The following is a 26,153-nucleotide window of genomic DNA, read 5'->3' as shown; positions in this document are numbered from 1 at the left end:
TGGCCCTACGCGGGACCTCGAGGGTCCTTTGGCTTCAGCGGGGGTCCCAGGTGTCCGTCGGGGGAGCTTGTTAAACTCGCCCAAGCAGGGCACCTGTCGTCGTCGTTGTCGTCGTCGCAGACTGCCCGGCTAGAAGCTGGGAGGGCGTCTGGGAATCTGCACTGGAACATTCCAGCCCCCCTGCCCCCCCCGGGGCAATTCTAATTCATACAATCACCCAATTTCTCTGTGACCTAATTTGTAAAATCCAGGGCACCTGCAGAGCCCCTTGTTCAGAAATTATTAAGAATTTCAAGAGCGCGACAGCAAAGCGTGAAGCTGAGCACAGGCCCCGGGTGGGCGCGCGGGCAGCCGGCCCAGCTCTCGGGCCCTCTGAGTTTGGAGGGTCCCCGTGTGCAGCGACCCCGTGGGTTAGATGTGTCCAGAGTACTGGCTGCGTAGGGATGAGGTAGGTGAGAGAGCATCGCCTGGAGGTGGGGCGGTCTCCGAACAGAATTTGGACGCTACCACTTACGACTTAGGCGACTTCGGACACATTCCTAACCTCTGAGCCTCACTTCATCTTTAAATATTAGGATAGTTTCTATTTCAAAGAATTGCTCTGAGAATGTAAACTCATTCCTGTGATATAGCAAGTGCTGCCTAAATGGAGTTACTACTGCCTCCTGGGCTCTGCGTTCGGGTTTTAGGATGTAGGAGTAGATGAGGATGATGTACATTGTGGTCCCCATCCTAAATGGACAGAGGCAGCCACAGAACTCCCCCCTGACCGCGGGTGGGATGGAGGTGTGCCCAGGTGCAGGTAGGAGAATATCTGTGTCCCACAGGGGGTGCAAAGACAGGTGTAGGGAGGAAGCAGGAATATGAGGGACGACGTGGTGTGTGTGTGTGTGTGGGGGAGATGGGGTTCAGGCAGATGGGGCATGAGCTACACACGAGCTTGGGGCTCCCCGTGGTAGAGGAAGGGTGTAGGTAGAGGAGAAGTTGGAGAGGAAGCCAGAGGAGAGCTCATCGGGAAAGCCTCTGGGGGTCTTGCTGTGGGATTTCAGCTTTGGGCTGAAAGGAAAGTATTTAAGCAGAGGATTTGTGTTTTAGAACAGGAACCTCCTCCTGTGATACTTAGCAGGGAGGACACGGGACTGGGCTGGTCCCGGCAGGAACAAGTGGCCGTGGTCCAGGTGAGAAGCGGGTGTCATCTGGACTCGGCAGCGGAAGTGGGGAGCGATGTAGCTGATTCCCGGGGCCTGGGGACCTGCCGGACGTGGGAGGGGATGAGGAATCAGCGGTGACTCTGGAGGTCAGGCTACGCAGCTGGGTGGATGCTGGTCCCATCGTCTGGGATGATGACCAGAAGGGGAGGAGGGAAACAGGGCAGGGGGTGGTGGTAGGGAGAGTTTAGGAGGAAAAGTGACGAGTTCAGATTTTGTTGGTGTTTTTGAATTTGTACTTCGTAAGGGGTAAGATACCTGAGCGTCCAGGATGAGTTCAATTTGGGGGCACATGGAATTGGAGTTGCCTGGGGGACACACTTGACTCTCCCGTCACCCTCATCCTGACATCCCGTTCATGAACAAGACCCACTGGTTCTGTCCCCAAGATGCTGTTCGTAGGTGTCCCCTTCTCTCCCCCTCCTGCGTCACCTGCACAGAGGAGAGGGGCGGTGGTTGATGGGGAAGGGCAGGAGCGGCAGGCCGTGAGGGCACAGGATGGGGCCTGTCCTTTGCAAACAGGAGGGTGGGTTTGGAGAGGTTTTCTGGCTGACTCCAGGGGTTTGGATGGGCAGGGAGGACATTCTCACAGTCAGGTCTTGGTTTTCTCGGATGGGGAGAAGGCAGAGTGAGGAGAAGCACGAAAAGGTGTTGTAGACACGGGGGAATGTGGGAGCGAGACAGCTCGAGCAGGTTTCCCCAGGCAGGATTTGGAGCTGGGGGGTTCTGTGGTGATGTCAGCCGGCACTGTGGGGGGACTGTCTCCATCAGGGCTCCGCAGGTTGTGCGGGGGCACCAGTGTTGGCCGATGGGGCTCCTCGGGGCTGAGATGCTGCAGGGCAGGCGAGCCACAGAGGAGCAGAGGTGACGGTGGAGCCTGGACCTAGTCGCTTTAGGGACGGAGGCAAGGCCGGAGAGGCTTGATGGGTTGGGGAATAGAATGGGGAGAGCAGAGACTCCTTCTTCCATCGGCAAGACGTTGACATTGAAGCCTCCACCTGGCCTCTCACCGCGGTGTAGACCATGGGCCGAGTGGGCGAGTCGGGTGTTCAGACTCTCCATGCAGAGCACTGAAGCTCAGAGTGTGGCTTCCGAGTGCTGAGTGGAGGATGCAAGACTGGTGAAGTCAAGAGCGGTGGCCTTGGACCAGCTTGGCCTGCCGGGGGTGAGGGTGGCATCCAAGCAGGCTCCAGCTGCCAGCCCAGTCCCTGCTGGGTCACAAAGGGCCCGTGAGTGTGTGATCCCCGGGGTGCTGTGTGGGTTGCTCCGATGACCCCTGAACTGTGCGGGGCAGGACGGAGCAAGGGGTGGAGCGGCCGGGAGCTGGAATCCCAGATGACCTCAGGGCTGAGCAGGGGGTTCGCAGATGAGGGTTGTCAGGGCCCAGAGGAGGCCCAAGGGCAGCAGAGGAGCGTGGTAGAGAGGGCCCGGCTGCGGCAGGCCCTAAGGGAGGAGCCGCGGGGAGAAGACGCCTGGGTCACCCCCATGTCCCCCAAAGCTCCCCTGCAGCATGTGGGTGACAGGAGGGTGAGCAGCTGCCGATGGAGAGGCCGGGAGACGGTCCCCGTGGCAGGTGGTGCCATGTGGCTGGACCAGCACGGCCTTCCTGAATGCTACTTTTCCTGAGGCCCCTCCTCAACCTCCCTGCAAAGGGAGGTGGGGAGACTCTGGACCCTTCTCTGTGCCTCCTAGAGCAGCCAGGCAGAGGCAAGGCCAAGGGGCCTGCTGCATCGTTGCCTTTGCTGCTGGGCGCTGGCTGAATGACGGCACGGCTCAAGGGCCTCGGGGAAGCGAGCTTCAGTGCCCTCGCAGAAGGAAGGGTGCCTGCCCGACGACAGGCCAAGCCCTTGCCAGGCTGGGGTGCTCCCAAGTACTCCACTGGCCACATGCCATGGAGCGGCGGGGGGTACAGGGGTCTGGGCTGGGCAGGGTGGGGAGGCCACCAACTCTGAGTACATGCTGTGCACGAGGCCCGGGAGGCCTCACAGGGTGCCGTCAGGGGACGCGTAAAGGGCAGTGTGCTGCTCTCACTCCCGCACAGGAAGGGGGCACGTGGGGATGGAGGGGCCCAGGTGGAAGGAAAGATGTGAAAGAATGTGGGGCTATGGCTGGAAGGTGGGACTCAGGGTCACTAGCCATTCTGTAGCTTTCTTCTTCACGGAGAAGAGACAGCTGGGGGCTGGGTAGGGGCGAGAGGTAGGATTCACCTTGGCCGGAGGCCCCTGGTGGTTAAGAGCTTATGAGGCCTTGGAATGAGCAACTGAGGAACAGTCTAGAAATGCCTTCCTGAAAATCCTCTCCAAGAAGGAGACCTGTCATGCACCGAAGGGTAGGTTAGGGCCCCTTGACTTAATTGCAAAAGGCCTGCGATTGCCCACTTGCTGCTCTAAGCCCCCTGTGGACACTACCTCACTGGACTTTTTTGAATGGTAGAGAAGGGGGCACCCAAGTCTGGATGGGAGGCCGGGTCTGGGGGCTCCCCTCTGGAGGGACAGGCCCCTTGTGCTCTGGAGGGTGGCCCGTGGGCCTCTCACCCTCCACCTGCCTTCCCTGGGCCCTTGGAGGACGCTGACGCAGGGCTAACTGAATGCATAACTTTATTAAATAAATGCTTTGTCATGACAAAAGACAAAGATCAAGGAGTAACATAAATTATAAGTTGAATAAATAGTATACAGCAATCTTCACTTTTTTAATAAAACGTGAGATCCTCTGGCTTTTTTTTTCTTTTTTTTTATTTCCTCAGGTACAAAATGCTAAACAGGAGGCGAGCCCCTCTGCATTCAGGTGATTTTTTTTCCCGCTTTTTTTTAAAATTCTTTTCCCCACAAACTGGTTTTATTTGTCAATTTATTTTTTTTCATCCTCTTCACCAGTAAAGATTATGAGCGTTTATTAAAAAAAAAAAAAAAGTCGAAAACAAAACAAAGGGAGAGAATAGAGCTATGATATGTATGTACGTAACACTACAAAGAGCTACAGTAATATGTGCTGTGGTTATTGCTGTCTTCAAAAAAGAAAAAAAAAACCGGTAGGCAACTCGGAATCTGAAGGAATCTTGTCTGACAACTGTCTATCCGTGTGGGCTACTGTGTGGTGGTGGTGGTGGTGGCGGTGGTGGTGGCGGTTGTGGTGGCAGCGGTGGTGGTGGCGGCGACGGTGGTGGGAGATTCGGGACTCAGGCTGGTGGCCGGGGACCTGAGAAGGTGGCTGACGCTCCCCACCTTCCCTTTCCCCACCCAGAGGAGTTTGAGAGGGGGGCCAGGGTCTGTGAGGATGGCTAGACCATATAACTCCATTAGAAAACCCAGAAAGTATGTTTATAAAAAGAAACAAAAACCCAGGAGGAGAAAAAAAAAAAAAAAGGTGGAGAAAAGTGCAAAAGGAAGTCTTGCACTTTAGTGGTTTTAAAAATAAAGACAGTACAACGCCCAGGTGGCTGGCTTGGCAAGTCCCCATCCCCTTGTGCCACCACTTCTCAAAATTTAGCCTCCTTTCTCCTGCAAACCACAAATGTCCTCTTTGAGACCCAGGGTTGCTTCTCGTGGGCTCACTTCCCTCTAAGGCCCCCGTGCACCGAGGCCCTCCCTGGTGCCAACAAGCCAGGTGTCGGGAGAGCGGTGGCCGGGCCCACCTGCCCGGGGGAGGCTGACCCTGCAGGATTCCCGGGGAGACCACTGAGATGGCGATGGGCAAATGAGCGAGGAGACAGGAGGTAGACCGCACGGGGCCGCCTGGGCCTCCCGTCCTCCCCTGTGGGGGTTGAATGTCTCCAGGCCTGTCTGTGTAGGCCTGGCTGTCTGAGAAACGTTCGAGCGTCACCCGTCCCAGATGCCCTGTTTGCCCAGGTGGGTAGGGAAGCTCTGGGGGAAGGAGGACGGGTCCTGGCGAGGCCTCCATCCGCGACCCGGCGGCAGTGGCAATGACAGGTAGTCGTCTCCCTGCCAGAGCGAGGCACAGGTCAGAGGGGATGGGAAGAGGCCTACTGTTGGGTGGGTGGGTGGGTGGGTGGGGGTGACATTTAGTCTTGAGGCCACAGAGAACTACAGAGCCTGAGGCCTCGAGGTGAAGCAACAGTAGCCCTCAGGCAGCCTGGAGTCAAGGAGATCCCGGGTCAGGATCCCCGCTGGCGGCGCTGCCCACCAGCCTTCCCTCCCGCCCTCCTGGCCCAGGGACGCTCCATCTCCGTCCTCCTCCTCGACTCCCTCCCCAGGCCAGGCCGCCCCCTTGGGAGGCTAGTCTCATCCCTCATCCGTCATGCAGGTCCTGCGTCGTCTAGGGAGTGGCCAGCTGACCGGAGTCACCCCTGCAAGCACTGGGCTCACAGGCTTGGGTGAGTCGCGGGAGCTCCGGAAACCCGAAGACTGCTGGGGTTCAAGCAGGCCCTACTCCCCCACCTCACGGCCGGCTGCAGGCGCCCCTTCAGAGTCCGGGACGCAGCAGGGGGAAAGGAGAGAGCCTCTCTCAGGAACCAGGTCCAGGTCTTGGGAGGGGTGTGCGGTGGGGGGTATGCAATTCCTGGCTCAGTCTTTTCTTAGGGGGAATGGCACCCCAGTATCCACTTGGCAGATCCCAGTTAGACGGCTGCTCAAGATGCGCAGAAAGGATGGGCAAACGGTAGAGTGAAGCGGGAAAGGTTTACAATACTGGCCTCAGACACGGAAATGTGAGTCGGGGGTTTGGGGAGAGAGTTGTGCAGAGAGATGGGGCGCACTGACGCGGCAGGTCGACTCAGTCCTCTCGGCCGCCATCCCCATCGGGCCCTTTGTCCTGTGGCAATCGACCGTCTCTCCTGTCCCAGCCAACTGTCCTGGGGGGGGGGGGGTTAGGGAGGCAGGAATCCCCCCCCTGCACCCCAGCCCCAAGTCCTGTAGCTGCAAGTCTCCCACCAGCTGAAATGTGTCTGCTTCTCCGCTGGAGAAGTTGGGCGCTGGAGTGGTCCCCACGGCGTCACGCCATCAGGGAAGAGTGGAGAGAGTTGTGTCCACAGCGAGGAGGGGGCCCCTTCGCCGGTGTCCCAGCCCCCTCTCCCGGCAGGCTGGCTCCGGCCTCCGAGGACAGCCCCACAGGCGCCGGTTTGTTGAGGACGTCAGTGGGAACGGGAGTTTCCTTGGTTCCGAACCTGGCTCCTGAGGACAGCACCCTGCAGCATCCGCTCGTCCTGGGCCCTTGTCCCGTCCCCCCCCCAGGGAGAGAGCCTGCGCTGGGCTGGCCGGAGGCGTTGAAGGGCTTGCAACAGTCTGCCACCTGTCCCTCACTGCAGAGCGGAGGTGGCCACCTGCGTGCACGGTCTTGTCCCTCCGAAGGCACGGCCGGTCTGTGCCGATCCCTGCTCCTGCCCAGCGGCAGGTGTCTAGAGCCCACCTAACGGTGCCCACCGTCCCCGGCGCCCAGGCCTGGAGCGAGCTCATTTCTCTCTGAGGAACTGCGCCCCCATTCTCTTCTTGCTGTCGTCTTGAGTCCCAAAGGCCTAGAGGATGGGGAGCCAGGCAATCGCGCTGGGCTTCGTCCCCCTTCCTGTTGCTTTGCTCCAGAGCTAGAAGGAGGCAGTCCCCCCTGGCCCTCCAGCCGGTCCCCCCTCTCCTGCTCCCCTTTTACCGGCTCCCCTGCGTTCACCCCGGCTCACGTCCCTCCCGCTCACGTCCCTCTTTCATTTCAGGCTCTCTCCTGCTCGGCCAGCGCGGAGGCCCAGCAAGGCCCTCAAAATGTCCAAATGCAGGTTTGGCCCGGACGGGAGAAAAAGGCTGGGCAGGACCAGTGGGTCACACTTGGCCCCGTTGTGCTTGTTTGGTGCAGGGTCCAGAGGCAGTGACTCCCGGAGGGTCTCAGGGCTAACAACGCCAGAGGCGCGGGGGGCGCGGGGGGCGCGGGGGGCACACCTCGGAGAGCCCTCGTCTACCCGGCTGGGTACCTGCGGACACACCTGCACACACCTGCACGCGGGAAGCCGGGAAAGAGTCTAACACCGTGGCCCACCGAGGGTTTGCGTCTGCCGCTCATGGGAGGCTGGCAAGATTGCAGTTATGGGTTGTGTCAGAAGAATATGGGTTTTCTCGGTTTTCCCAGAACGAGGAAGCTCCTCAGTGCACCCAGAGGAACTGCTTTGAAAAGTTAATGCAAACCTTCGAAGGAAAGGGAGGAAGAAAGCAAAATAGAAAGAACGTAGACGTATATGCCTTATACATGACTACATGGAGCCTCGTAGAGAAGTATGGACGAGGCCGCATCGATGTCAGCCTATCCTCCCCCAGAGGGGCCGTGCTCGGAGCGGAGGGAGCGCCGCGGGGGGCTCAAACCACCCGTGTCAGCGTGATCTGGTCACCCTGGGAGAGCAAGCCTCTCGGCTCCGGGGTGTGTCCTGCTTTCTAAAAGTCTGCACGGGGCCTGAAGTACGCACACCTACTTACTCTTGGTATTTCTGCGTAGGAAAACCTATCTATCTAACGGCACTCGGTTATGCAGTTGCTTTGTTTGGAGAGGAATGGAATGCATTTTAGTTTTCAGAAGTTTTGGGGAAGGAGAACCCTCTGCCGGGGAGAGAGGGGAGGAGGAGCGGGTTCAAGCCATGCAGCTTGCTGGCTGGCGGTGGAGATAGGTCAGGAGAGGCGCTGACCCCTCCGGTCTTTTCCCTTCTCCCCCCGCGACCAATCCAGACGGGAAAACCCCCAAGGGTGCCATCGGGTGCCACACCTTGGGCCATACCTTCCGGTGCCCAAACGTCTCCCAACTCAGGCCAGGGCTGGACACGACGACGGGCCGGTCCAGCCGTGGTCCCGGTGATCTTTCCCTTCCTGCCCACGTTCTTCTTTCCTTCTTCTTCGAAACGACACTCTGGTGTCTCCCTCTCTCCTCTACACGTGCACTTTCTTCCCTTCTCTCTCCTCTCTCGTGTTCCTCCTCTCTTCCCCTCCCTGTCCCTTCAACTTGCCTCAAAAAGAAAACCATTTTCAAGATTTTTCAAGGGGTGTGTGTGGGGGGGTCTCCTTAGCTGTCTGCATCTCTGCTGTTGCCGGTTTGAAAGTTGAGACCTTGCTAGCGATTCCGAGGTCCTCAGTTTCCTCAAATAGATAGATATATGATTTTTTTTTTCCCTTAAATGAGATGAAATGAGTGGCGTCCTGGGGTGGAGGGAGGTGCTGGCTGGAGTCGGGGCTGGGGATGGGATGGGGCGAGGGGAGGACGGGGAGGGGACGCGTCACTCAACGTTGCTGCTGTCGAAGGTGTGGCACTGAAAGTCCCCGTCGACATACTCCATGCCTGGCAGCTTCATCCCATACTTGTCCACGCACCAGCAGATGCCACGTTTGCGGCCACGGGAAGGCTTGCACTGGGGGAGGGGGGAAGGGAGAGGGACAGGCGGTGAGGGTGGCTGTCCCCCCGGAGGCTCTGCTCCTTGTCTTCCCTGCCCCAAGACAGACTGTGACCCCAAAACCATCGGGGTTCTGCTGTGCCCCCTGCACGGGGGTGGCCCTAGGGAAAATGCTCATGTAGACAGCCCGCCCTCCACTAGCTCTTACAACCTCTCTTTCACGCCACCCGTTCAGGGCCCTCCAGCTTGACAGTCTCCATATGGCTATGTGATCTGCTGAGGATGAGGTGACAGCGATGCTGCGGCTGCATCATCTGTACGGCTTTATCGGGTACCAGACGCTACTTAACACTTCCCACGGAGAAGGTCCTGTTCTAAGTGCCTTTACAAAGATGAATCCCTAATCCCTCATCACTGCGTAAGGATAACAGGTACGATGGTCGTTTTGCATCAGAGTCTGGGGGCAGAGACTTTAAATAAGGAGATAAGGAGGGCACAGCTCCTAAGTGGGAGAGCCAAGAATTGACTCAAGGCCGTCTGGCTCTTGACCCTCAACTTAGACGAGGGGCACCCTTAGGGAGCATCAGGGTCACCTGAGAGGGAACTTGTTAGGAATGCGAAATTCTCAGAGTCCACCCCCAAAACCCCAGGGTGGGGCTCCACAATTGGTGTTTTAACAAGCCCTCCAGGTAGTTCTGACGCCCCAGGATCCCGGAGATCCCAGGACCACTGGCCTAAGATAACGGGGTAACCGCTTGAATAGGCTAAGTATTAGCGCAGAAGTGTTGCCCAAAAGGGCAGCCTGGCTGGGAATGGGACGTAAATCATTTCACGTGGTTCCTGCGGAAAATTCGCTTGGAAGTCACTATCTGTGCGCATATATTTACGTGTGTGTGTTTATCAGAAAAGAATCTATACAACCTGCGACATGACACAGTGATAGAACGCTTGCTTTTTTGGTGAGTTCATGTAAATGAGGCGGATCACTAAAACTTAAGTAGGTCCGCACGGGAGGGAAGGGGGAAAGTCACGATTGAGGTACTTGCATGGATATCAGGGATTCAGGAAACACTATTGTTAACGGCACAAACCTTCAGCACTTGGAGGTGAAGGGTTTCTGGCAGCTGCCCCTTCAGGGGCCCCCTGAACATGGGAGCAGGGGACGTACCTGCTTTCTCTTGTAGAACCCTTTGCGGTCACAGTTGGGCAAGTACACGGCACGAGGCACCATGCGTGGGCTGGCTTTGAGCTCCTGCAGGGAAGCCTCCATGTGTCTGCGGCAGGGGCCCTGTGTGAAGACGGCACGAGTGAGACCCATGGCAGGACCCAAGTGGAAAGCACCTTTCTGGGGACGCCTGGGGAGCTCAGCGGCTGAGCGTCTGCCTTTGGCTCAGGGCATGCTCCTGGGGTCCTGGGATCGAGTCCCGTATCGGGCCCCTCTATGGGAGCCTGCTTCTCCCTCTGCCTGTGTCTCTGCCTCTCTCTGTGCCTCTCTCATGAATAAGTAAAATCTTAAAAAAATAAAAATAAAAGAAAGAAAGAAAAAGAAACCACCTGTCTGTGCAGAACGTGGGGCGCAGGGCACTGGGAGCTAAAGGGTCAGTGGAGAATTTTTTTCAATTAGTCGCTACCAGAGATCTCTCCTCCTTTGTACCTGTCATGCACTCTGGGTGTAGAAAAGTGTGCAAAACCAGCATCTGACCGGTCACGGGGCATACCGTCCCACTTTTCTTGCACAACCCCCGCCCTGCTCTGATTCAGTCTGGAGGTGGCCGTCCGCAGGTGCTCCGGGGAGCGTGCTGCCCAGGTGAGGTCACAGCCCCTGGCGCTTGAATGAGCGCCTTGAATGAGCACCGCCTCTATGCCCCGCTCGGGTAAGCCCTGAGTTCTGATAAATGGAAGCCGTGAGACGTCTCTGAATTCCATGCTAGGACTCACCTAAGCACTGGCTGCTGAAAATGCTCATTTAGAAGCAGGGAAAAGTCAAAAGGCAGGGGTGGTGGTGGCAGAGGCGGCCTGGCAGGGATGCCGGTGGAGGCGGGGGGGGGGGGGTGGCAGTGTCCCTGTGACTCACCTGCTCAGATTCCTGTCTCATCTCGGGGGCAGAGATGACCCGGGGGTGGGCAGTGTTCTCGGCGCCCCCCACAAACTTGGACTGGGTCAGCTTCTTTCTGCGATCCTTCTTCACCGCCTCGGCCTTCAGCTCGGAGATGCGGGTGTGCTTGGGCCGGAAGATCTTGGGCGAGTAGGTCTCCTCTGCCATCTCGGAGGTGGTTGGCTCCTCGTGCTCACGGGAGTCTCTCTCTGCAGGAGAAGGAGGTGGAGGGTCAGCCTCTGGGGCCGTGCCAGAGCTTACCAGACTGGGGACAAGCAGGGGAAGAAGGAGGACATAGGGGTCCTCGCTGCTGGAAGTGCTGGGAAAGGCTGGCATGACTCGAGTCCAAAGGAGCAAATCTGGGAAGGCTTCATGGGGTGGCATGGGGTTGAAAAGGTCAGGCTGATAAATGAGGTCAAGTCTGACAGGGGGGAGAGGACATTCTGGGGGCAGGACGGGTGTGTGTGGGGGGACGTTGGTGGGACGTGGCCCGTGGGGGTGCTCAGTGCTGGTCGGGGACTTGCTTGCCTGCCACGGGGCTGGCTCTGTAGATGGGGCAGTGGCTGGATGGGGGCTGCCGTCTAAGAGCATGACCTGGAGATGCAGGCTGATGGGGGAAGGAAGGAAAGGCCAAGTCTGTCCCCGAGTGGGGCCTTCGTGCTTCCAGGACTGTTAGAGCTGAAATCCATTCAACTTGGAACCGGGGAGCAGGAGGGTTCTCGGGATCTAGACTAGCCGGGTGGTGAGGACCGTCATGAAGAGGAGGGGACCTGAGGGGGCCAGACAGGTGGGGCCTGGAGGATGGGTGGGGGGACCTGGAACCCCACGGCCCTGCCCCGGCTCCGGGCTGGCTCCGGGCTCTGGGCCCTGGGAGGCTGGAACGTAACCCAGCTCCAGGCCAAGAGAGGCCGACAGCTGGCGGGGGCTGGAGCAGTTATATATAGGAGAGACTTGGTGACAGTCTATACTTAGCTGACTTATGACCTTTAAAGAAGTAGGACTTTGTTCATTTATTTGTTGATCTGATAATTCCACCCCCCCCCCGGCCTCCTTTCCATCTGCAGACTTCCAGTACATTCTTATCTCCCAGACACTCTTCTCTGGGCCCCTCTTCCTCCTCTCAGCTCCTTGACCTCGCCAGCCTTGGCAGACCCAGAGTGGGGAGGGCTTCATCACTCTTCCCAGGTGGGCAGGACATGACCAGGATGCCCGCAGGGAGACCAGGTGCAAGGTGGGGGTGGGTAGGGGCGGGTCAGTCCTATCTTCACCGCCTCTTTTCAAATTTTAGAGAGAGAGAAAAATAGGGCTCCGGGGTGACCCCGGATAACTCAAATGAGGTGAAGGAAAATCTTGTTCTCCAGCCACTCCACTGTCACTGGGCTCTCCAGGAGCCACGATGACAAGGCCCTGGGATGGAGAATAGGAGTCCAAGGAGGTGGGGATGACGGGACACACAGGGAAGGAGAATCTTGGTGAAAAGACACTGTTTTGTGTCCCCAGGGGCAGGAACCCTCTTTCCAGGGGAAGTTCCGGGTGTGGGTTAAGGGAGGCATTTGGGGACCTGGCCTAACCTGGTCAGGATGGCAGGTGGCAGGAAGCACCTGAGCACCTGTTTGTCTCTTGGCTTGGGATTTGTCAAACTTAATTGAATAGGTATCCGGTCTTTAAGGCCCTGGCAGGGAAGTTTCCTGCCCTGAAGAAGCCTCCACAAGTTTGCAGTGTTTTGGGTGGTTAGCTGGCTTGGATATTTATCCACAGAGAGGAAGGGAGGTAGTCACTAGAGGGACACGATGCGGAGCGAGCAAATGGCAGAGATACGGGGAGGCATTCTCGGAGCAAAGTTCGGAGCCAGGTCCCCATCCCCCACTTTTGGTCTTTCCCTCCTTCTTCCCGCCTTGCCTGGACTCAGGGCTCTGACTCTATCAGACCTGCTGCGATCATTAATCAGCGTGGTGGGCGATCCACCTGGTAGGGGGAGGATACCGTCTAGGGTTAGCTGAAGGAGTGACGTTTGGAGTAAACCAACTTTTCTTGGTTGCGGGACAAGCTAGAATGGGGTGACGTGCAGGGGAGCAGTGGGGGGCTCTGTTATCTAGTACTGAGCCCGAACCCGAGGCTCAGGTCTTGGGGAGAGATGCGTGGAGAGGAAAAGCCAGCTGTGGGACGGAAGGTTGCTGAGCCCATCTTGCTGAGTGATCTGAGGCACTTCCCGCAACCTCTCTGGGCATCACCGAGCGCTCTGACCCTGAGAAAGCAGTTGACCACTGGGGTAGAAGAGAGGCAAGAGATGGCTGCCACTGAAAGGTTGGGAGCACTGGGGGGGGGGCATGGCCACCCCCTTCCCCTAATCAAGATCGTAAGCAGGTGAAGTGAGGAAAGGTGGGTGAGGGCACAGGTGGGAGGGTGGAGCAGCTCCAGCCTGGGCTGGAGGGCCAGCAGATTGGTGTGTGGCTGGGCTCCAGGAGTTGCCACTTCCGTGAGGGAGATCCAGGGAGCTGCTGACCTCCAGTGGCTGGAGCTGTACCAGCTCCTGGAAGCCTTCCAATGCACCGTCAGGTCCATGCCCCTGTGTCCAAGCAAGTACATGAACATATCTCAGGGTGCTCTTTCTAGCTCTTAAAAACACCAGAGATGGGGGTGCTGCCCCTCCTCCTCTGGCCACCTGTTGTGCCGGAGCCCCCCCCCCGTCCCTCTGGTCAGAGAGTGTCATCCACCAGATGTGGTGTCCCCTCTCCCGGGGCTTCTCTCTCTGGCCTTGCTGGACACGGAGGCCTGCTGGCTCACGGCACTCCACATACCAACAGCTCTTCTCAAGACCCTTCATCTTTTAGGACCTTTTCTAAGAAATGCTATGGGCTGCCCTTAACCTTGACTCACTCCTCCTGGGACGGGGATGGGGCTATTAACAGTGGTTCAATAAGCTTGGGAGCAACTTTTCTTGGACCTTAGTCTTTTCCCCGAAAGTGTTCAAGGATGGCCTTGGGACTAAGCGCATGTTCATACTGGAAAACGATGTGGATTCCTGTATGTTCTTTAAGGAGCTCAAAGCACTTCTGCAGGGAGGCCTGGGTGGTTCGCCTCTGCCTTTGGCTCAGGTCATGATCCCGGGGTCCTGGGACTGAGCTCCACATCGGGCTCCCTACTCAGTGACAAGCCTGCTTCTCCCTCTCCCTCTGCCGCTCCCCCAGCTTGTGCTCTCTGGCTCTATCGCTCTGTCAAATAAATAAATAATATCTTAAAAGAGAGAAAAACCCTAAAAAGCAAAGCACTTCTGCAAACCTTCTCTCCTTCCCCGGCCATACCCTCCCTGGTTCACAGGCTTTTTTTTGGCTGCTTCTGAAGGGCAGGCTTAAAGTCTTGATGTGTCTCCTGGTTTTTTGGTGCCACTTAACCCCATGGGACCTATTACTTGGGCAGCCAGGGCACTGGACTCTCAAAGATACCAGTCAGGGTCTCGTGGTCACTTGCAGGCTCCAGAGACAACGGAAACTCAGCACAGAGCCAGTGCGGAGCTACAAAGATGAAAAGGCTGGAGAGTAAGACGGGGGGTTGGAATGCCAGGGCCCGCTAGCCCTCCTCAGCTGCTTCCTGGCCAAGTCATAAATAGGCTTTCAGTTTGGGAAGGGCTTCAGTTTTAGCTAAGACAAGCAGGCACACGCACACTGGCGGTTCCTGTGCTCATTCATGGAGAGAAAATGAACCAAGGTTGCAGAGGGGATTTAGGTGGGATGAAAGGGAGGACTTCCCGAACTGTGGAACAGCAAAGGAACTACCAAGTGCAGGGGGTTCTCGAAGCTGTTCCACAAACAGGCCAGTACCTCCACATGGCCGGTAGGTGGCGGAGGAGACTCATGGCTGCACAGCAGGTCCCCGGTGCTTATTTCCAGGGACCTCAAGGCACTTTTAAGATCTGAGATTTGTGTGCTGCCCTCCTCGACTTCTGTGACAGCTACCCAAATCCTCTCCTTCCCTCTGTGTGTCTGCAGATGCATTTCAGGAGTCAGGGCGATGGACAGGTGAGGACTAGAAAAAACAAAAAACCCATGTATGGGGAGGGTGAAGGCAGCTGTGAGAGCTGGAGGCTCATGGAGGGACAAGGCCGACCTGTGCATCTGTGCATAGCCCCCTACTGCTTCTCTCGTCTGCAGCTGAAAAGTGATCTGGGGACGAGGGGACCCCTTCGAGGGCCTCTTGCCCTTGTCTCCATGTCCTTCTGAAAGGATTCTACAGCAGCTGGAAAATGGGGAATGCTCAGTATTATTCCCGCCTCCAAGGGGCAATGGAGGCAGGGCTCGTTAAACCCTCAATCTCATCCAATGGCCAAGGGAGCAGGGGCTGTCACATGGTCCTTATGGGTGCCTTTCCTGATGGGCGGGTTCTGAGTCTGGCCTGCCTCCCCACAGGCTCTCTGATGGCCCCTGTCCCTGCCCCGTCATGGGGGCCAATGCAGTTCCTCCTTCATTCATAAGGGGGTTCTGCGTCCTGCTGCTGCGCCAGCACCCACGGAGGCACACTCAGGTACACGGCCCTTCCCATGGCAACATGAACACCTGCTGGAGGACTATGCCATTATCACGTCCCAGCAAACACAGAGGGTGTCTGGCTGGAGGCCCAGCGGCTCTGGATCCGGAGCCATCGTAGGGTGGGCAGCACTACCACAGCACAGCGGACAATGCCCGAAGCGGGCCCATGCTCTTAAGAAGCCTTCCGATTCCATCCTGCTCCATGGACTGTGATGGAGATGTTAGGGACCTGCTGCTCCCTGCAATCTATCTCCCCATGCTGGTCATGCCCTGGCCCCACTAGCACCCTGGGCCCAGGCTGGTGGTAATTTCCCACTCTATCTTAATCTCATCATCAGACTTCAAACAGAGTGGCCCAGATACTGCCACTTTGCTTACGGAAATTGAAGAAACCGAGGCGTAACTTGGACTTCACAGCTCAGGAAGACTGTGGGGCTTGGCCAGGCCACCTGGACCTGGGGAGAGGAAAGTCTCTTTTTGTAGCCAGGAGACAAGATGGGTTTGCCCAGAATCTCTCTACAAGTAATGAAAAGGGGAGCTGGGTTTCCTCTGGCTCTCACTCTAACTCCTTCTGTGGAATTTAAAAAGTAAGCTTCTTAAGAGCGGAGCCCGGTCATCTATGTCCACCTCTCCATCAGATGGCATTCGGTATATAAGCTGAAATGGAGAGATGCACAGATTTCTTCAAGAGATGAAGAGAAGCGGGTCGAGAAGCGGGCCTGTAACATAAAGTCGGGCATGTTACGGTTCCACGGATGCCGCGAGAGGTCACCTCACCCTGCCCCTTGCCTTGAAGCCCTGGAGCTGCTGCAGAGGGAGCCGGGAAGCCGAGTAACAGGACCAAGTACGGCTCCCCTGGATTTCCTGGGCTTCTTTGATCTAAAGTCGTGCTCTCCGATATAGCACTCAAGAGTCACATGTGGCCACTTAAATGAATAAATATTAAATCGAATTACAAGTGGAGCTTCTTGGTTGCTCTATCCACTTTTCAAGGACCCGTAGCCCCAGCAGTGAGTGGCTGCTGCGGTGGACTACACAGATGCAGAGCATTTTCATCACTGCAGAAAGTCCTCCTGGACAGCGGGCCTGAGGGCACTGATCCACCCCTGGCCGTGGCCGGATGCCTGCACCCCCTCCCCACTTTGCCCTGTTTCCCCGCCAACCTGCCTCCCCCTGCTCTTTGCCAGGACATGCAGCTTATGGGGCAATGATGGATCGGCGGCTCACTGTTTAAAAAAACTGTGAAACGCGTTTCAATCTCCTGAAGTCTGACCGTTTCCCAGCCGTGGATGCCAAATGAATCAATGACACCGCGTGTGCATGCCTTTGCATAAAGAGAACGGGCCCAGGGCGATCGGGAGGGGCTGCCGGGCCTTCCAGGGGAACTGCCTCCTCTTAGCCATTCCAGTCCTGGCCAGTGTGTGCTTTGTCCCAGCCTCTCTTGGAAGACACTGTTTTCTTTTCCTCTGTGGTCAGTAACAGGCCTGCATGTTCTGGGCTCTTTTTAACACGAATTATGGGCTGGGAAGCAAAGGAGTGCTGTCTTTTCAAGAGGAAAACAAATCCAAATAACCATCATCCTGAGGAACAGTTGCAAGAAGACACTGGAGAAGGAAGAGGTGTGACTCGGGGTGAGTGGTGGAGGCGGGGAGCAGGTTCAGAGAATCAGTGACTGGACAGTGAGGACAGGAGACCTACCCTGCTGAGCTCCTCTACAGCCCCCACCCCATTCCAGACCAGGAAACTAATGTAGTTGGGTGCTCTAAACCAACACCAAAGTTGGCCAATGTGGGCACACAACATCTCTATCCTAAATAGAGAATTGGTGACATCATATCGCATGGTGGGTGAACAGAGTAAGAGTTGGAGTACCAGGAAGTCTGATTGCCAGCCCCAGCTGAGAGGAACCAGTCCCCACCTAGAGGGTTCCCTCCAGAAGCATCCCCCGTCTAATGGCATTACTTCATGCTGCGTTAGGCATGAGGTCTCGTTCCAAAAGATGGAGAGAGAAAAGGTGACCCACTGCCCTTAATGGCGTAGACCTGGCTGCTGTCAAGTTGGTGACATTCCTCCAGAATGAAAGGCGAGGCTCTCACTCATGCATCTCCCATTGTCCTGGGAACAGAGGTAAAGGCAGAATTCCCCCCATTCTTTTCCCCCTAGGGCCAAAGTAGGTGAGGGCTGCGCTTTCAGTACACATTTCTTGATCCCTGGGAGACAGTTGGTGATAAATTTGCACGTTAGAAATACACACTTATGTCCAGCTCCCCAGATAAGGTTCCCTGGCTGGGTTTCTCTAGAGCTGGGGAAAGTACAGCGTGCTCAGGAGAAACGTCTGTGTCTGTTTCCCACATACACCCTAAACCAGAAGGGAATGGAGGGGGCTTGGTGGGAAGCAGCCTCTGAATGGAGAAGGGGGAGAGGGAGAGGAAGCACTTGGCCATTTCTCTGACCTGGCTACACTTCCACTCATGACTCATCACAGTCCATTCAGAACATTACAATTAGGCAGCCACATTCCCTGAGAACGGTCCTGGGTGACCAGAAGGGGGTGGCAGGGAGCAGGCAACTAGATCTTTCCCTAGGTTCCCTAAGCAAAGAGAGCTGCTGGGGGTCAAACAAGAGTCCTGTGGTGTCTGGAAGAGTCCAAATTCAGACTCTTCCTGTTGGACTCTTTGGGGCAGAAGGAGAGAATGCAGAGATATTATTTCCCTTCTCAGGTCGGGGAGGGGCTTGCTAGTGGCTTCCACACTTTCCAGTTAGGCGGCCACTAGCCACACGTAGCTATTAAAGCTTGAAATGTGGCTAAAGGGGCCGAATTAAAAATTTTATTTCATTTAGGGCCACCTGCGTGGCTCAGTCTGTTGAGCATCCGACTCTCGATTTCGGCTCAGGTCATGATCTCAGGGTGCTGGGATGGAGCCCCGAGTCGGGCTCACGCTGGGTGTGGCTCCTGCTTAGGATTCCCTCTCTCCTTTTCTCTCTGCTCCCCCCCCTACTCTAAAGAAAGTTATTTCATTTTAATTGATTTGAATTTTAAAACTAATACTCAGTGTGGTGATCAGAAACTTTTTGAGTATGTTTGGAATGACTCAGGTATATGAATCCAGTTTTTCGACTGTAAACTTTTTTACAAAGCTTAAATATACAAATCGAGTATTTTTAATGAAAATTTAGTGTCCAAACTGGGATGCGCTGTCCATGCAAATCATACCTCAGATTTCAAAGACTTTAATATGAAAGAAAGAACGTAAAATATCTCATTATAACTGCTGGAGTATATGTAGAAATGATAATATTGTGGATACATTGAATTGAAATATATGCTTAAAATTAATTTCACCTGTTTCTCTTGGCCTTGTTAAAAAGTATGGTTACGAGAAGATTTGAAATCACGTGTGTGGCTCGTATGCAGTTTCAGCTGGCCTGGGCTGTTCTAAAGCATCTGGGATGAGAGTCATCTTCAGTGGTGTGACAAAGAGACAGTGGAGCATACTCAGTTCAGCTGTGATGGCAGGACCTAAATGGTTCGGGATAACCAGAGCCCACCTAAAACATCTGTGCGAACCAGCAAAGGTCAAAGGAAGCCAGGTTCTGAGTGCAAATTCGGTCTGGGTCTTGCCTCAGGATTTGGCTAGGGAAAGCCCATGTCTGATGGTTGAGGTTGAGGGATGAAAAATGAGGTAACTAACCTATTTATATTAAAATTTCCCCCAGGGTGCACTTGACAGGTCTAACCTCTTGGGAAGAGGTCGTTAACTTATCTGCCTCCTTCTTAAGAATCCCCCAAGAGAGGAGCAGCCGCAGCTCCAGGATGTGTTAGCCTGGCTCTCCGAAATGCCTCAGATTCATCTGAGGCCCCCAGGTGTAATCAGGAGGCTCCACTCCCATCCTTTGGAAAGATCGCTGATAGACCTGCCCATGTTCCAAAACCTGGTGACTCTCTGGCTGTCTTCCTTATCAACCCTTAGGGCGTGTGGTTTTTCTCTCCTGCTCTCACGCTGCCCCACTGGAGGAGCTGGGGTCTCCTCATCTTGGCTCGCCTGACTCCATGAAAGGCCTGTGCAGGTAGAGGCTGCTTGCCAAGGAAAGCTGGCCGCTTAGGGGCCATGTTCTCCTTCCATACTGTAGGCTGCCACACAGCCAAGGGGAAGCGAGGGCCTGCCTGCCTTCCCAGATCAGGAGAGCACCCCATAGTTCAGGAAAGGAGGTTTAGTCCACGGCCCCAAGGCCGGGGCTCAGCACTGCTCCTTTCCACCCCGGCCTAGGCCAGTCTTGTTTCCAAGACCATGGAGAAAAAGGGAGACAACGGAGTGTGGTTGAAAATAAAAGCTGGGGGTAGGGGGACTGCATTCTCCACTTTAGAGCCAGTTCACTTCTTACCTTAAAACAGAGCAGTCCCCCCGCCCAGTTCATCTTCACAAGCCCCACTATGGGAAGACAATGTTGGGCCATATTTGCCGAAGGCCTCATGGTAAGTTAGGCCAGGCCTTGGTGAGAGCCCTAGTGACTAGTCTAGAAAGCCCAGAAGAGCGGAATGGGTATAGAATCAATAGGACTGTCAGACTGAGTTCCATCTAGTCCTGGCTCTGTCACTAACCCTGCACTCCCTGCCTTGGTGTTCTCATCTGTGAAATTACTGTTTTGAGTACTAAGATCTATGGGTTGTTTCCAGCATTAGCACTCTTTGGCCAGTACCTAGACCATTCGTGGGGAGACACTAGGACCAAGCTAAGCCAAGTGGCCAGGTAGGAAATGTCACTTTATCTCCCATAGAAGTTTGCAATAATTCCTCTGGATTTATATTAAAAAAAAAAAAAAAAAGGCATCACAATAGAAATCATGGAAACAGAACTGGAAACAAAAGTGGGGGGATCCTCTGGATAGAGGGCAGTGGGAAATAGAAGCTTAGAACTGGCTTCTTTCTTTTTGCAAATAGGTAATGAATCTTATTGTTTTGGAAAACAAAATCCAGACTGTAATTTAAGGATGGCCTCCGGGGATTGTATCTTTGGGACCAACTATAGTAAAAATGCGAAACAAAAACTCAAACAAAATCCCTCCAAATTGCCTCTTCGTCTCTCACCACACCCATTCTCCCATCCTCTTCACTTCTACTCCCTGTTGATCCCTCACTGGTACCTGGTCTGTACATGGAGTCCTTCCAGTTTCTGGATGCTGGAGGCTTGGAGTGTGCGGATCCATTCTTCGAAGTTCTATGTTCTACGCATTAAATAACCCAAAGTTTCAAAGGCATTGCTCAGGTACAAAGTCAAAGCTTTAGGCAAAAATTACCCTCCTTTCCTGCTAGCCACCTCCCCCCACCTCCCATCCCTTTTAAGGGGACTGGGGCTTCTGTGGGATTCCTACTCCCATGCCCTTTGCTGTAACCCCCATGGTGACCTCTGCCTCCTAGGTCAGCCCAGTCCTCTCTCTGCAGCTGCAAGTCCACCTGTCTGCTCAAATCCAACCCAAGCCTAAGCACTAACTGGCAGCTGCTCTGACTTAAAACTCAAGCCCTCAGGGAATGCCGTCAAGCTAGGGGATGGAGAAGGGGGGGGTGGGGGGGTGGGGTCGGAAGGAGGGATAAGAAAAGAGAAATATGGAAAGAAAATGAGTTCTCACTGTGGCCAACTGTCTTTGCTCTTCCAGTCTGAGCTGACACAGCAGAAAGAGGGGGCGGGAGGCAAGAAAAGTCAAGTTAAAAGCACCGTCTCTCATCTTCCCGGCTCCCATTTTGGTTGGCTCAGGGCACAGCCAGCCTCTCAAAGGCTTATTTCAAAGGGAGGGGGTGCGAGTGGGAAAGGAATCTGGCTCCTTTGGTTTTCCATGATCTTGTTCAACCCAGACACAAATTTGGCCAATAAACCGAACTCTGGGACTTGACTTCAACATGGCATTTGGACCAGGCTTGGAGTGGAAGCCAGGGTGATGGACGCCAAACCCCTCAGAGATGCAAAGGCCAAATTCATTTTTATTTAGGTAATATTTTTTTTCGTTCCCAGAGCATACTTTCTGTCCACTCTCTCTTATTTCTCAATGACAGAATGGAAACGCAGAACCCATTTCTCCTTGTATCCCAAGCTTAATGTCTCACGGGCTCAAGGGAGATCTCCCAGAACCAGGCCAGGGCCCTTCTCCCAACAATGCCCAAGCAAAGCCTGGTGCGTCCTTGCCTCCATCCAGCTCACCGGTATTTATTGAGTTTGGCTCAATAAAGAACTCCTGTCTCCCGCCTCCCTCCAGCCTCACACACACTGCCCTCTGTTTCTATATCTATCTTTGCCCCAGAACTGGCCAAAATAAAATGCAGGGCCCAGCGGGCTCCCAGCACCCAGTTCTCGGGCAGACTGGCTCTCTGGTTGCTCAGCAACGCGCCCAGCAAAACACCAGTCTCCGCCTGCCCGCCCTCAGCTCTTCCTCCAGCAGCTTTGGCTGCCTGCCACCTCGCTCTCCTCAGCTCCCCATTCCGGATTCGAGAAATGCACTTTTTTTCTTTTGCTTAAAAAAAGATACGTATCTATATCTTTCTGTGCGCACATATCTTTTGGTGTGTGTGTGTGTGAGTGTGTGTGTGTGTATGCATCCATCATCTCTACCTGTATCTCTACCTGTATGGCAACCACAGGAGGGAGAGGCAAATCCAGGTTCTCACTGCCCACCTTGGTAGGGAGGATACGGTGCTGGGGTGTTGGGGAGCAGGATTTTTGGCCAAGGGAGCTGACACCTTCCTCCCTGTCTCTGTTAACTTCCCTCTCTTTATGGAACCTCTCTGCGCCATCTCCAACTTTTTGGGGGACCCCCTCAACGGTTGCAAAAAGCTAGAGCCAGGAGCGCCCACTACCACCCTATCTTCCAGGAGGAAGGAGTCCCCGAAGCCATCCTGCAACCGTGCTCCGTTGGCACCTGCCAGAGGCCGGGTGGAGTCGCCAAGAAAGTCGGGGTGGGGCGGGGAGGCAGCCACGGGTTCCCCAGGAGGCGGCCAGAAGGTAGGGGTTGAGGAACAGGCTGCAGAGAAGTCTGAAAGGCATCTTGCTTGGGACAAAAGCCGGTGTCTTTGTGTGTCTCTGTGTGTATTACGTTCAACTGGAAAGTTGGATGATGAGCCAATTTGCTCTTCCAAGCGGTAGCGCGCGTGCGTGCGAGCGCCCTGCGCGCACACCCTCCGCACCAACCACATCACACCAACCACACGGTTGGGCAAATACAAGCGAGGCCAGAGCGGCTGAGTGATACCTTGCATACTTTCTTTGTGACCGGATTATTACCCAGAGCGCCCGCTTCCAAGCCAGGAAATCAATTCATACCTTTTCTCCCCCAGGCGCTAAGCTTTTCCAAATCCACATCCCCCAGGATGAGCGCGGCCAGGACCGCCTTTGAAAAGTGGCTCTTAATAAAAATAACTCCACAAACCCGGCCCCTCGGGCCTCCGGGGCCTGCGCGTTGCACTCTGTTCCTTTTTTTTTTTTTTTTTTTTTTTTGCAGGCTGCAATCCGGGGGAGGACTGCCTCTCGCAAAGTGGAGGGGCTGCCGGGGGCGGCCGGGGGGCGGCCGGCAAACCCTGCGAGGCTTGCGGGGTTCCAGGGTGAGCCCGGGAAAGTCCTGCTGCTTTGCAAGCGCTTCCGCACTCCTATCCTACACGATCGTGTCTGTAGCTGGCAGTTAGGAAAACCCAAGTCGGGGCGCCCTAATGGACGGGATGGGGGCTGGGAAGAGGGACATTGTCCCAGTAAGAAGCTACACAGAAAAAAGAAAAAATTTTTTTAGCTAAGTTTTAACCCCCTTCGGAGAGGATCAATAACCAGGTTGGTTATTCATTGGTTAAGAACCCAGATCTTTGTGCACAGCTCCTTAGATCAAAAAAAAAAAAAAAAAAAAAAAAGACGGGAGATCAGGTAAGCGCCAAAGAAAACCCAGGCTAAGGAGGGGGGCAGAACCCTTCTGATTTAAAAAAAAAAAAAAAAAAAAAAAGAACCGTTCTGATTGAACAGGCAGCTCAGCCAACGTTTTAAACCTTAGGCTCCAGACTGAGAACTGGGGGGCGGGGCCGCGAGGGGGCGTGGCCACAGGGGGCGGGGCTACTCGGAGGAGGGCGCGGCTCCCGGAGCGTGGCTTTCCCGTCTCCGCCCAGTAGATTTTGCATTCTGCGTTTCCAGGGGCCTCTTGCATTTACACCACACCCACTTGTGATCCGGTTTGATGGATTGAGGTGGTGGTGGTGGTGGGGGGGGCTGGGGGGGCGCGGGGTGGGGGACAGATGAGCCCTGGCGGGGAAGTGGTGATGCCTGAGTCTCACATCCCTCCTTGCCCCCATATCCACCTTTCTTCCCAGGTAAAATCTGAACTGGGGCGGGGGGGTGGGGGGGAAACAAGGAATTCGATTCAGGGACGAATACTCAGCATTATTGGATCAGAAACCCTTCTTTCCCCTCCCCCCTCCGCCCCCCGCCGACCCCCCACCTCCCCACCGCTGCAGCCCAGCGTGCCAAAGTCATTTTTCCCTTCTCGGGAGGAAAAAAGGTATTTTGCATTTTAATAATGTCTTACCACGTACCGCAAACCATCACACCAAGTCTAGAGCACTGGGTGTGCGCGGGGAGGGGCCTCGGAGCCCCCCCGGCCCCCCCGGCCCCCCCGCCCCCGGCTTAGCTCCCCAGCGCCCGAGCGCGCGCGCGGGGGTGTGCAGGGGGGAGGGAAGGGAGCCCCGGGACCGGCCGGCAGGGGGGCGGGGGCGCGGGCGGGGGCGCAGGTGGGATTACCGCGGAGGGCCGGTGCCGCCTCTCTCTCCAGGTCCCCAGTTAAAGCAATATTTTAACAAAAGAGATGTTTCTTTCTTTTTTTTTTTTTTTTTTTTCCAAGTTCGAAAGAACCCGTGTTGGGTGGGTGGCGGAGGGAGTCTGTAGGGTAACAGGCGCCTTCTCAGACTGGGAGCTGAGCACCTGGGGGTTTGCACCGGGACGCCGACTGCAGCTCGGGGGCAGGATTCAGACGGGGGGGGGGCGGGGAGGGGGAAGGAGCGAAGGCTCGGGGGGCTCGGCTGGGGGCGCGGCGCGGGGTAGCCGGGTCCGCCAGGCTCCGATTCCGAGGGGCCAGGACCGTGCCCACCCTCCTCCCGGGCTCCACCCCGGCGCCAAGCAGCTTGCGGGGCCGAGCGCGCGGGGCCGGCCGTCCCGCGTCCCCGGCCGAGCGCCGCGCAACCCGACCGGCACACCGAGCGCGCTCACCGATCTTGGCTTGCTCGCGGTAGCTCTTCTCGTTGAGGCAAACCCCGCGGCCGTGCAGCAGGGCGTGCAGCGGCTTCTCCTCGTCCTGCCGGGGGAGGCAGCGCAGCCCCTGGGCGCAGCGCTCCGTGTAGACGCCGCACGACTGCCCCTCGGCCAGGGCGCAAGTCATGCAGCAACCGCAGCCGGGCTCTTTGACCAGCTCGCAGCCCAGGGGGCTGGGGGGGCACATGGAGAGGGCTTTCTCGTCGCAGGGCTCGCAGTGCACGAAGGAGCCCAGGCCCTGGGCCGGCCCCGCACAGGAGGCCAGCAGCAGGAGGACCGCGGTGAGCACCATCTTCTCCGAGTCTTCCCCTTTACCTTGGGGCGGGGCACGAGAGCGAGAGTGTGGGGAGAAAGGGGCCAGGAGGGCGCCCGGAGAAATTAAAAAAATGTTTTTTTTTTCTGGCAGGTAGAGCAGGTGCCCTCCCCCAGACAATTGCAAAATGTGGGGAGAGATGGAGGGCTGAGGTGCCTGCAAGCGAGTCCCAGTTGCAAGGATTAAAGGACTTGCAACAGGTTGGGGGAAAAAGAGCAGCGCCAGGTGCACGCGGAGGGAGTGGAGGCCAGAGAAACAACCCCCCCGGCCAGATCTGCTCAGAATTACAGGGAGGAAAAAGCCAAAAATTGTTCACCCCAAAGAAACCGCCGAAATAATGAGCTCGGAGGCTGTGGAGGAGAAGGGGGTGGGGGCGGGGGGGAGCAAAATGGGTTTGTCTTCAAAAATTTGGTTTAAGACCTAAAATGCACCCTGCCCCTAGTTCCTAACCTTCAGCTGCCTGCAGCGCGCGGCTGCCGCGGAACAGGTAAGAGGCGGCGGCGGTGGCCGCGAGGGTGGGGGAAGATGTTGAAATCAAGAAATTAAAAAAAAAAAAAAAAAAAAAAGCCCCCAATCCAAACCCCTAACACCTCTCTGCTCCCGCTGTGCCACCACCTCTTGGAAATTCGCAGGTTCTGCGTGAAGCTCGAAGAAGGGTGCAAACGGAAGAGGGGGTAATTAAAAGGAGCAAAAAAAAAAAAAAAAAAAAAAAAAAAAGAGAGAGAGAGAGAGAGAGAGAGAAAACCCCACACCGGTTTGCTCCTCTTTCCTAGCTCTTTCCCCCGGCAGAAGTTTCCAAAGAGACTACGGGCTCCGGTGGAGCAGGCGCTTTTAAATAGACGGCCCCTGGCTGCCAGCCAGTTTGTAGCTGCTATTTGAGCTCCCCAACACCCAACCCAGGCGAGGATGCCAAGGAGCTTTGCAGTACAAACTCACACGGGGTGGGGGTGGGGAGAGGCCTTCTAGACACACGGGGGCTCCCCTGCGCTCCCGGAGCAGTGCCCTCCTCCCCCCGGAATGCAAGTAGGGGGCACGGGGGACCGGCTGGGCTGCCTACGGGGCAGGGAGGCGGGGGGGGGGGGGGGGGGGGGGGGGGGGGGTGGATAGGTGGGGGGGGTCGAGTGGAAGAAGCGAATATTCAGGAGTTGGTGGCCGCACTGAAGAGGAACTCGGTCTCCCTCCCTCCCACCCCTTAACTAGCCAAGGCTCCGGCTGCAGGGAGAAGCATTTTCTTATTAGCCAAGTGGATATATACCGTGCCCAAGAAATTCTTCCCAAGCTTTGGGAAATGGCTGTCTGCTAGTGTCTAAGTTACTATGTGAGGGGTGTGTGTGTGTGTGTGTGTGTGTGTGTGAAGGGGAGTGTTAGTGCAGGATGGCCAGCTGAGGGGAGTGAGCTGAATTAAAAGGAAAGGAAAAAAGAAAAGAGAAGAAAAACTA

At 55.9% G+C, this 26,153-nt stretch overlaps 1 protein-coding gene across 1 annotated transcript; it reads right to left on the bottom strand.

The window, feature by feature from the left end:
• Positions 1-3,788: 3,788 nt before the first annotated feature.
• IGFBP5 (insulin like growth factor binding protein 5) lies at positions 3,789-25,533 on the bottom strand. The gene is made up of 4 exons (XM_077885378.1): positions 24,360-25,533; positions 10,592-10,821; positions 9,686-9,805; positions 3,789-8,535 (listed from the first exon to the last, which is right to left on the bottom strand). Exons 1-4 carry the CDS (start codon positions 24,691-24,693, stop codon positions 8,404-8,406), a joined length of 816 nt encoding a protein of 271 aa, XP_077741504.1. The 5' UTR covers positions 24,694-25,533; the 3' UTR covers positions 3,789-8,403.
• Between the last annotated feature and the right edge of the window lie 620 nt (positions 25,534-26,153).

The sequence above is a fragment of the Canis aureus genome, chromosome 36 (genome assembly GCF_053574225.1).
Source record: "Canis aureus isolate CA01 chromosome 36, VMU_Caureus_v.1.0, whole genome shotgun sequence".
In the NCBI taxonomy this organism is placed as follows: Eukaryota; Metazoa; Chordata; class Mammalia; order Carnivora; family Canidae; genus Canis; species Canis aureus.
This window is presented reverse-complemented; position numbering and strand designations above follow the sequence as displayed.